At 43.1% G+C, this 12,075-nt stretch overlaps 1 protein-coding gene across 3 annotated transcripts in view; it reads left to right on the forward strand.

Moving 5' to 3' along the window:
• The window catches only part of RREB1 (ras responsive element binding protein 1), a 146,941-nt gene extending 138,253 nt beyond the window's left edge, over positions 1-8,688 (forward strand). For all 3 annotated transcript variants that reach the window (XM_082258656.1, XM_082258654.1, XM_082258655.1), the window contains 2 exons: positions 787-1,494; positions 8,434-8,688. In XM_082258656.1, coding sequence (XP_082114782.1) covers positions 787-1,494; positions 8,434-8,660 — 935 coding nt within the window. In that variant the 3' untranslated portion in view covers positions 8,661-8,688. The remainder of the gene's footprint in view (positions 1-786; positions 1,495-8,433) is intronic.
• The last annotated feature ends 3,387 nt before the right edge of the window (positions 8,689-12,075 follow it).

The following is a 12,075-nucleotide window of genomic DNA, read 5'->3' on the forward strand; positions in this document are numbered from 1 at the left end:
GTACAGGTATGTCGTTTGGTGGGACAGAGCCGACCTGTCGCAGTATAAGTACGTCGGCTGGTCAGAAAGTGGTTAAGGGGGATTAGGAGAGAATGAGAGGTTTGTAGTCCAAGAAAGGAGCGCATCCTGACTCCATAGATAAAGTGTAGTCAGTGAACATTTTTACTCTAGGACAGGAAGTGTGTTATAGAGAAGAATAAAGGAAAAATATCAGAAAAAAGGAAAGTAGGGCCCCTTTCACATGGGCTTTCCGATCAGCTCCGCCTGTCTTTTTTTTTTTTTTTTTTTTTCCCGGCGGACCTGATCGGATGCTCTATGTACCTCCTATGGAGCAGTGGATGTCAGTTGCTATCCAATCCGATTGGGGTCCGTGAAATCGAGACGGATGAGACGGCTGGAAACCCTATTTTCCATCCGTCTGGAGGATCGGATTGGATAGGACAGGCGGTCCGTTTTCATCTGATCTCCCATAGAGGAGAGCGGATATCTGACAGCTCCATCTCTGGAAAGTAAGTGGAGACAGAGCTGTCATCCGCCTGCTCAGCGGGGATTGGCGGATCAATCCCCGCTGAGCAAAACGGAGTCCGCCGGGCGAAAAGCCAGTGTGAAAGGACCCTAATGAAGCCAACACATGGAAGGATTAGTAAGCTGAACTGAAGTAAATAACATTCTTGTTTTGGGTTTAGATACACTTCAAATACTTGGAAAACAATAAACAAGTTGAGTAGCTGCAATAGTCTGTTTTCAAAGCACATTTGTTAAAAGTTGCCTTCTAATTCTTTACAGATAGTCAATCTGATGCAGATTCATCAGCTGTTGAAGCTGATGTGCTAGATCTGACATTTGGGGACAGGGAAAAAGCAGAGCAAAGTGAAGTTACAGAAAGCGAGCAGGTGTCCACGAACAAGCAGACTGAAAAACTAACACTAGATCAGGAGGCCAACCAAGATGAAGATGAACAGATAGAGGATGATGCTGTGAGCAACAAAAGCCTAGATCTTAATTTTGCAAGCAAGCTGATGGACTTCAAACTATCACCCAATGGACAGGCTACGAGCAACTCTTGTGATATTTGTGGGAAGAGCTTCAAGTTTCCGGCTACCTTAGGAAGACACAAGAAGGCACATTCATGTGAAAGCAGTGATCAAGAGAAAAGCAGTGACTATGTATGCAAGGATCTGTCAACTCACACCTGTAACCCAGCTAATCAGGATCCCTCAATGGAGACTGGGGACCAGGAGGAGGAGCTTCCGGTTGACTTAAAGGTGTCCAAATCTCCTGTGGAGAGTGAGCAAGTGGAACATAAGATGGCAGACAGTGAAGGAGTCTCAAAAGAGAAAGTAGAAAAGCCTATGGACAAGAGTGATGATGACAAAGATTCCAAGTCTGAGACTAAAGGGACAAAAGCGGACAAAAGAAAGAAGATATGCACTGTCTGTAGTAAGCGTTTCTGGTCCCTCCAGGATCTCACAAGACACATGAGATCACACACAGGTCAGTGATTTCCAAGGGTTTTTCTATTTACATACAGTATCTCACAAACGCGAGTACACCTCTCACATTTTTGTAAATATTTTATTATATCTTTTCATGTGACAACACTGAAGAAATGACAATTTTCTAAAATGTAAAGTAGTGAGTGTGCAGCTTGTATAACAGTGTACATTTGCTGTCCCCTCAAAATAACTCAACACAGCCATTAATGTCTAAACTGCTGGCAAAAAAAGTGAGCACACCCCTAAGTGAAAATGTCTAAATTGGGCCCAATTAGCCACTTTCCCTCCCCGGTGTCATGTGACTCGTTAGTGTTACAAGGTCTCAGGTGTGAATGGGGAGCAGGTGTGTTAAATTTGGTGTTATCGCTCTCACTCTCTCATACTTGTCACTGGAAGTTCAACATGGCACCTTATGGCAAAGAACTCTCTGAGGATCTGAAAAAAAGAATTGTTGCTCTACATAAAGATGACCTAGGCTATAAGAAGATGGCCAAGACCCTAAAACTGAGCTGCAGCACAGTGGTCAAGACCATACAGCGGTTTAACAGGACAGGTTCCACTCCGAACAGGCCTTACCATGGTTGACCAAAGAGGTTGAGTGCACGTGCTCAGCGTCCTATCCAGAGGTTGTCTTTGGGAAATAGACGTATGAGTGCTGCCAGCATTGCTGCAGAGGTTGAAGAGGTGGGGGGGGTCAGCCTGTCAGTGCTTAGACCATACACCGCACACTGCATCAAATTGGTCTGCATGGCTGTCGTCCCAGAAGGAAGCCTCTTCTAAAGATGATGCACAAGTAAGCCCGAAAACAGTCTGCTGAAGACAAGCATAAGAAGGACATGGATTACTGGAACCGTGTCCTGTGGTCTGATGAGATTTGGTTCAGATGGTGTCAAGCGTGTGTGGCGGCAACCAGGTGAGGAGTACAAAGACAAGTGTTTCTTGCCTACAGTCAAGCATGGTGGTGGGAGTGTCATGGTCTGGGGCAGCATGAGTGCTGCCGGCACTGGGGTGCTACAGTTCATTGAGGGATCCATGAATGCCAACATGTACTGTGACATACTGAAGCAGTCCCCTTTGGAGACTGTTCCACAGGGCAGTATTCCAACATAATGACCCCAAACACACCTTCCAAGATGACCACTACCTTGCTAAAGAAGCCGAAGGTAAAGGTGATGGACTGGCCAAACATGTCTCCAGACCTAAACCCTATTGAGCATCTGTGGGGCATCCTCAAATGGAAGGTGGAGGAGCACAAGGTCTCTAACATCCACCAGCTCCATGATGTCATCATGGAGGAGTGGAAGAGGACTCCAGTGGCAACCTTTGAAGCCATGGTGAATTCCATTCCCAAGAGGGTTAAGGCAGTGATGGAAAATAATGGTGGCCACGCAAAATATTGACACTTTGAGCCCAATTTGGACATTTCCACTTAGGGGTGTACTCACTTTTGTTGCCAGCGGTTTAGACCTTAAAGGCTGTGTGTTGAGTTATTTTGAGGGGACAGCAAATTTACACTGTTATACAAGCTGTACACTTAATACTTTACATTGTAGCAAAGTGTAATTTCTTCAGTGTTGTCACATGAAAAGATAGAATAAAATATTTACAAAAGTGTGAGGGGTGTACTTACTTTTGTGAGATACTGTATATTAAATTGGAAGGGGACATCATTCTCATAACTGTTCCTTTCATATTTTGCACTACCAGTGAGTGCACAAGTTAGGTTAATGTGGTACACTTACACAAACCACATCACCTGGCTGCCTTAGTTTTCTGTTTGACATGTTTTGATCAATAAATCAATCAATCAATCTACTGTTTGGGACACAATCATCAACTTTATATATGTAAATGTCATATCAATTACCTGTTCTTTAAATGTATACATAGCCCAAATGTTTTTTTTCTTGGATTTAGTAAGGAATGAATAGAATCCTTGTCAAGTTAGAGCGGCTTCATGCTGCCCCTCTGCACTTTGGGCAAAGCGTGGCTAACCTGCAGTTTTTATGCGGGTTAGCTGCGATTTCCCATAGACTTCCATTATATTCCACAGTTTTGGTGCGCTTTTAGAAAACGCATTAAAACTCCTGCAGTTTTGGTGTGCTCTTTAAAAGTTTGCCTTGCGATTTAGAAGGGAATTGTGAAGCCTCCCTTATTGTTTTGCTGTCCTATCCTGTTGGGGGAGAATCCCCCTACTTCCTGTAATCAAAACATAACAGGAATTGATAGGAAGTCTCCCCAAAGTGATGGGAATTCCCTTCCTTTATAGTTGTTGCTAAAACTTGTGTCCCCCAACTTTCTGTTACAAAGACCAGAGTCACTAGAATTACAGATGAGTAAATCTCTTTAACGGAGACACAGCAATACAAACTTGACTGAACTTAACCCTTACCTAAACTAAAAAAAAGGGCTACTTTCTCTTTAAAGGATAAGTTCACCTTTACAAAAAAAACTATTTCTCTTTGGTTCATTGACGGCCACAGCTTCAGTTTTTCATATCTGTTGGGTTATACTGCCCCCTACAGGAGTAGAACTCTAGGCAGAAAAAAAGTCTGTGTACGCCCATGGGCAGTCCCAGGGGTATACTCCCTCTCTCTGCTATAGGCACTCAGTTTTTTTTTCTGCCAAGTCAGGAGTAGGGACCTAGTTCCTTGCTGGCATCTCTGGTCCTGGCAATCTTTTCTTTTTAGATAGAAATTTTTTTCTCCTGTTTTTTTTCCTGTGAGATCTACAATCAACTGCCGGACTGGGCGAAGGGCTGGATAATCTAGGTCCAGTGGTCACTCCAGTCTGGCCAGTGAGCGCTCGCAGACCTCAGCTCCGCGCTAGGTTGGCCGCGACATAGCCCCACTGGACATCGGCTGGCCTGCGAGTTAAACTCCTCGCAAGGTCACATATGACTGGGTCTTGGCCCGAGTCGCAGCGTTCCTCCTGGCTGACATTCCCCCCATTTTAATAAAGAGGGGTTCTGTCTGGAGTGGTGCCCACCTGGTTCCTGATATGTTTAGTGGCTGTCCCCCCCTCTCCCCCTGGAGGGTTTTGGGGTGGGTGTGGGCCCCTCCTTGGGACGGTCAGACCCCCGGGTTCCCCTCCGTTCCGTCACGCAACCCCCTTGTCACCTGTCCCCCATCCTACCCCTCTCCACTTATGTTGGGGCTGTTTGGGTGGTCTGGGGTGGGGGCAGGGCGCTATGCTGGCAATGGGGGGGTGCTGCCAGCGACCTGGATGATCGACTGTGCAGGGGGGGGGGTTTGTACCTGGAGGGGGCTCCAGCCAGGGCCCCCCGTCCTGCCTGGTTCTGTCCTTGAGGCCTGGGTTCCCTCCTGGGTCCCTGTAAGCCCTGTGGTGCCATGTGGGGCTGCCATTTTGTTGTAGCCTGTGTGGTTCTATACACAGCGGCCATGTTTGTGTAGTCTGGCGACCATTTTGTGGTGGTTTGCCTTCGAAAATAGCGGCAGCCATGACAGTGGAACCCTGTGGGTGCCGATTTCAGCGGTGGGAGCCCCTCCTCATCCCCTGGTGCCTACTCCTTGATCCTTTCACTTCCTGATTGCCGCACGTGAAGTGCAGATTATCCTGGTGGCTGCAGGTGCTTGTTTCTGCTGGGTGGTGAGTCTGGTGAGGTTCTCTCCCTCTCTGCTGAGGATCCCTTGGTGCTTGTGCCTGGCAACTGGGTGGTGCTGCCAGCACGGTGGGGGTTGTCCCTTGCAGTGTGTTACACTTTTTGTGGGGTCCCCCTGGTGATTAATGGAGTCTTTGGAGCACATCTCCCCACCTGATTCCCTCTCTGAGGCTGCAAGGCCCTCCAGGACCCACCATCCATTGATGAACTGACGGTGGTCCTGGAGTCATTTGTGTCCCAGGTGGAGGTGGTCTTCAGGTGACAGGCTAGCAAAAAGCGCCCCCCTGCCCCATCTGATCCTGAATCTGATTCGGCCACAACGAACATGGGCTCACCCTGCTGGGTCTGCAACCACATGCCCGGAATCCTCTGATAGTGGGGATGATTCTTCCACGTCTGCAACCGAGCATGAAAATGGGCTGGTGGAAACACTGATTGTATCTGTGCATTAGACCTTGAAGATGGAGGATGCAGCTGCGACGGGGGCGCAGGTTCCCTTTGTCGCTAAAGAGTAGGGACGACCAAAGCATCTCCGTGGGGTCCCTAAGCGCTTTACTAGGCACACCCCTTTGAGGAGTCCCTTCTTAAGAAGTGGACTGTTCCACCGGTTTCCAGATTGAACAAGGAGACCATGATTCTGGTTGAAGAGTCCCTGGTCTTTAGGGATCCAGCTGACGAGTAGGCGGAGGCTGTGGCCCGCAATCAGTACACTCTGGCTGGTTCAGCACTGAGGCCAGTATTCACAATTGCCCTGGTGTCGCAAACTCTGACCGAGTGGGCTAAGCTTTTACGCCGTGACCTGGAGGGAGAACAGCTCCCCCTGCATTTGCTGAGCTGGTGGACCAGCTGGTTCAGGGGCTGCAGTTTATCTGTGATGCATCTTTGGATGCGGCTCCCCTAGTGGCTCGGCTCTCTGTTTTGGCAGTGGTCCTTTGGCATGTCTTTTGGCTCAAATGCTGGTCTGCGGACCAGACTTTTAAAAAGGCCTTTACTGATCTTCCCTTTCAAGGAGATCGCCTGTTTGGTGCTACCCTGGATGATGACATAAAAGGTCTCACAAGGGGGAAGAGTACCTTTCTTCCCGCAGGCTACTAAGGGCAAGGAACCTCGTCGTAGACGTGGGCCTTCCTTTTCGGCTCATAAGAAGTTATTTCGTCCCTCTGGGTCGACTGACAAGGGCTCGAAGCCTTGCAGGGCCGCCTCCTGGAGGATCCAAACCAACCTGGTCTGGCAAGCCGAGAGCGGGCTTCTCCAGACACGCAGACATGGCTCCTTCAGCATGAAGGTGCACCCTCACCCTTATCAGGGGTGGGGGGACGTCTTTGTTGGTTTCGGGACCCGTGGACTACCCTGGCACAAGACAAGTGGGTCCCTGAAGTCATTTTATCCGGCTACAAGATTGAGTTTCGCTCTTGTCCCCCAGCAAAGTTCTTTCCTTCCAATTTGCGCCTGTCCCCAGACCGCTTACAGGGTCTGTTTGGGGGGGGGGGGGGTACATGACCTGCTACATCAAGGGGTAATTGTTCCAGTTCTGACTTCAGAACGTTTTTCTGGGTTTTTACTTAAACCTGTTTACAGTTCCCAGGAAGGAAGGCAAAGTGCGTCCAATCCTGGGCCTCAAGGCGCTCAACTGCTTTGTGCGTATGCAGAAGTTCAGAGTGTAATCCATTTGCACGGTGGTGGCATCCCTGCGTCAGGGTGATTTCCTCACCTCTTGACGTCAAGGATGCTTACCTTCACAATCCAATATGTGCCAGTCACCAGCGTTTCCTCCACAATGCCGTGGAAGAGGGGCATTATCAGTTTGTCGCATTACCCTTGGGTCTTGCCTCGGGTCTTCACAAAAGTGTTAGCCCCAGTGCTAGCTTTGCTACGCCAACGAGGTTCGCGGTACTCGGCTACTTGGATGATCTCTTTCTGCCAGCGGAGTTCTGTTCTGGTTGAAAACCCAAGGATCACAATATAAACTCTGCGGGATTTCGACTGGATTCTGAATTTTCAGAAGTCTGCCCTGGTTTCATCTACAAAGCTTGACTATCTGGGTCTGACTCTGGACTTGGCCTTAGCCACAGTGCTCCTTCCTCTGGACAAACTCCAGAAATTGCAGGCTGCAATTTGTTTCTTGCTGTTTAACAGATGGTCATCCCTCCGGACTTGCATGTGGGTGCTGGACCTGATGGTGTCTACCTTTTGAGGCGGATCCATTTGTACAGTTCCATATGAGGTCCCCGCAAAGGGAGATTCTGACCAAAAAAAATACAATCAGCACTAAATAATAAATACAGATTAATTGTGTGTTGCACAGCCAGACACTGTACATTGTTTTCCCACCACCAAAATATTAACCTGAAATGACTGCATGAATGTGGCGCAACACCAAAATCTACATATAAACCATTGAGAGTCCCAAAAAAAATAAGTGTCTGGCAATTTAGTAATAATAAATGTGTACAATTATTTCCAAGTATTGGAAAAATACTATGAAAAAATAACGTGAAGAATGATTAAAACACCCAGTGTCTTCACTCTTTATGCACAGTGCATATCCTTCACCAATTAGAGTGCCTGCTTACCTCAATACAATGAATAGCACGCTCATCACCCTAAAGGCCAGATAAATCTCATCTCCTTGACTTCCAAATAAACCAGTCCACTGCCTTAAGTACTCCTCCACTTCAGCTTGCATATCCTATAAGTCAGTAATGGCGAACCTTTGCACCCCAGATGTTTTGGAACTACATTTCCCATGATGCTCAACTATTCTGCAGAGTGCAGGAGCATCATGGGAAATGTAGTTCCAAAACATCTTGAGTGCCAAGGTTCGCCATCACTGCTATAAGGCATAAGGGCATAGACATAATGTACTCTGTTTGATTCCTTTATTAAAATACCCCGCAATAAAATACACTTACAAGATACTAAAATCAAAAGCGCTAAAATAATCTCCCTGGCCGGCTCACCACCATGTATGGTGCGTTTCCAGGGTGACATCACAGGCTCGGCTCCTCCCTAGGAGGAGCCGAGCCTGTGATGTCATGCCTGGATTGTGCTGTATATGGTGTTTTTTTTGCAGATTGTGACAGCTAGCAGTAGGGAGAAGATCCTCCGCTAGCTGTCAGACCAGGGGGAGCGGGGACCGGTGTATCTGTAACATGTTACACCCTGGATATGGATGTAACATGTTGCAAAAGGTGAACTTATCCTTTAAGTTTATATTTCCAATGCTTCCTTTCTCTTTTTTTTTTTTGGTTTAATTTACTTATACAATCTGACCTACTTGTACCAATGTTTTAAATGTATTTTGTTGTTTTGTAGGTGAGCGGCCTTACAAATGCCAGACATGTGAACGCACTTTTACTCTAAAGCACAGTCTGGTACGCCACCAGCGGATCCATCAGAAAGTAAAGGAAATGAAGGGCCAGTGCAAGGACACTGATAAAGAGGAGAAAAGGCTTAGGGGTGAGGAGGAAAGTGAATCTGAGTCCCTGCAGAGCAGCACAAATCATGCATCAGAAAATGAATGTGACACCATCAAGTCTTAACAGCCGCGCTGTAATCAGAAGCGAAAAAGTGCTGCTGAGGTATCATCTCAAAAAAATGAAACTGCTCCTGGAAATAACAGCTTAAAGCAAGCAGTAGGGGTGGATGTTAAAGACACAGACACTTGAAGAAGTTGAGATCGTAAATATGTACTAAGTTCCAACAAGGAGTTTAAAAAGCCTGCATACATCTATTATCAGAGGGGTCCTCGCCTGTTGTGGGGATGAAATGAGCCACAGATGTGGAGGGATTGTTACCTTTCTGAATCGCTATGACAGAATCATACTTACACTTGATCCACTTTAAGGATGTTTTGACAGCTATATGGGATTATGGCAGGCCATATCATGTGCCATAACCTTAAAGTAAAATGCAAACTTTACATGGATTTTGAGTGCCTTACTACTTTATTATATTTTGCTACCACACTTTTTTCAATATACAGTTTTATATGTAAGAGAAATTTAAATAATTATTCAAAAGAGGACATTTTTCAGTAAAGCATTATTGTTTTTCCTTTTACGTTTGAAATCTTGTTTCCGTACACCAATCACTGTCTTTCCAGAGGTGGAGATTTAAAAGTCATGGAGAAAGCCATTCAGAACTAAAGCCAATAACTGGAAAAAAAAGAAAAATGAAACCGACAGAGACAGTTTCATATAAGATCTCTTACTCATTCTTTAACCCACAAATGAGTCTTGGTTTTTGCTAAGTGGACATTAATCTGAGATGTGCTGAATGAGAATATTTTACAAATTCAATGGTAGTCGCTACAACCAGGAAACAAAAAGATTTATATCTTTGAACTGTACAACTTGATCTACACACATCGTGTCTGAATGGTGTTACTATTAAGTAGTTCTACCTCCGACATACATACAGAGGATTCAGTGGAAACTTTACCATCCATGGAACTGTCCACCCCTGCCTATGTCTTGATTCTGTTTGCTTGAATTCAACAGCTTACTAGTCTCTGCATTTTGCAGAACCGTTTGGGCAATATTTGCCTTTCAAAGTTTACCAGGTAACTTTTGAATCCTGGTAATAATAAATATGTATAAATAGAAAATTCTTGTTTTTTTTTTTTTTTCTTTAAATGTTAGCCTTTCGGCAGTTCTCTTGCATTGCACCATTCCAACCCTGTTCTCAATGAAAAGAGAGGCTGTGCGCATTAGAGCAAATGCAGACTTTGATGTGTCCTGTCATGGACGTGGAGGAGGGCAGAGGTGGACTGTCAAACCAAGCAAAGAGTTCTGTCTTCCAGCATTGGATGCCTTAACCATCATGTCACGACCATCGTGTTTCTTATGCAGGAATGTACTACTGGTGAAAAGGAGAAGCTACATTACAGTTTGTGCTATGGCGCTTGAAGATGAGCCCTGTTTAAAAAAAAAAAAAGTGTATGTAAATAGATATAAACTGTGTGTAAGTTGGTTATCTATGGATGTGGGTGTGTGTGTGTATATGTATAATTTGCATATATGTCTGCACACAAATACAAATGTATATGGGATAAATATATATATGCGTTTGTATGTGTGTGTGTGTGTATATATATATATATATATATATATATATGTGTGTGTGTGATATATATATATATATATATATATATATATATATATATATATATAGTGGTATATCTATATATATATATATATATATATATAGTGGTATATCTATATATATATATATATATATATATATATATATATATATATATATAGTGATATATCTATATATATATATATATATATATATATATATATATATATATATATATATATATATATATGTGATATATCTATATATATATATATATATCTATCTTTACTGTAACTGTGCAATTTGCCCTCTGCAGTTTGTTGCAATCTCCGAAATGTTAAAATATTTACTATTACAATACTATAGCCCCAATGCTTCCCTCTAGATCTCATACGATTCTATAGCAGTTAATATTTTTAAATTCTTTTATTCAAAAGACCATAATGACAAAGGTAAAATAAATAGGTCCTATACAGCCCATCATAGCAAATGGCTGCTAATACCTCTAGAAAGCAAACCATTCATATTTCAACTTGGGTTATGTACACATGAGTTTTTCTATGCACTTACCATCTGGCGGTTTTGCCTATTTTTTTTATTTTTTTTTATTTTTTAAGCCTAGTGCTGACTGCAAGGAAATTGGGCATTTTTTTGTAATCCCCATTATATCTAGCAAGCTGCAGTTCAAAAAACAGCCAGTAGAAGCCAATTGCAAAACAAGCGTGCGGCATAGTAAAAGCAAAGTAACTGCATGGAAAAACGCATTGTGTATATTATACTCTGCATCCTAAACATTTCAGCTTTAATGTCTATGGAGTCCAGTTTTATTGCAAGTATACATGTAAACTAGTAGAAAGATTTCACGCCCAGCTTCTGAAATAATAAAAGGTAAGTCGTTTGTACGTAGAGGGAAGCATATTTTTATTTTTTAGACCACTGCAGCCAACTTTTTTTTAAACTTCAGTAAGAATCTAAGCAAACTTGAGAGGGATCATTCAGTATAACAATGTCATTGTTTTCTGTGCAATGCCTGACAATCAACTGAATGACCAGAGGAACAGAGCAGCAGCTATTGCAAAATCCATTGTAATTATATGTAAATTAATATATTTCACTATGAAATGAGCAGTACTACAAATTACTAGTTCTGACAGATGAAAAATCAGAATTTTTTTTTTTTTCTTTCCCAGGTATTCTAAAATAATCAAATCAAATTAATTCAGTAAACCTTTAGTCATTTTATTATTTGATGTTTCTCTCCAGAATATTTTGTATATCTCTAACTTGTCAGAAGGGTGGGACGTTTGTTAGCAATAATCAAAATGGATTGAAAGCTTTATTTAAATATATTTGTACCCTGATAGGTATGTTTTTCTTTTCCTAGAAAACGAATATGTATTATAAGTTGTTCCCAGACTGTTGTGTCACTTTGGTATATTAAACTGTGAAGTATACACCATGATTAAACTCTGGGTGAAATGTAGATTTAGCTTGCATGTATGGCTTATTTTGTGTCTTTTTTTTTTTTTTTTCTCCCCCTTTCTCTTCTTCTCAGGGCTTTGCAATTTGAATTTTCTCTATTGTTATTTTATTTTTATTTTGTTGTATCTGAGTTTAAAAATGAATTGATAAATATATTTAATAGTTAGGTAATGGAATCACTACAATAAGCACTTGACTGTGAATGCAATAAAAGCCCAGTCACATAGATAGCTATCTTTTTATATAGCTTGGGCTACACAACAGTCGTAATTCCAGCTTCACAATGATTCTTGTTTTTCTTCCTTTCTTTGTCAGCACGAACAACATTACTGTTGGTGAATACAACCCATTATTGTAAGCAGAAACTACAATAAAAATGTAGATTCATAT

This window comes from Pelophylax lessonae (genome assembly GCF_965119305.1).
Source record: "Pelophylax lessonae genome assembly, chromosome: 5".
NCBI classification, from domain to species: Eukaryota; Metazoa; Chordata; class Amphibia; order Anura; family Ranidae; genus Pelophylax; species Pelophylax lessonae.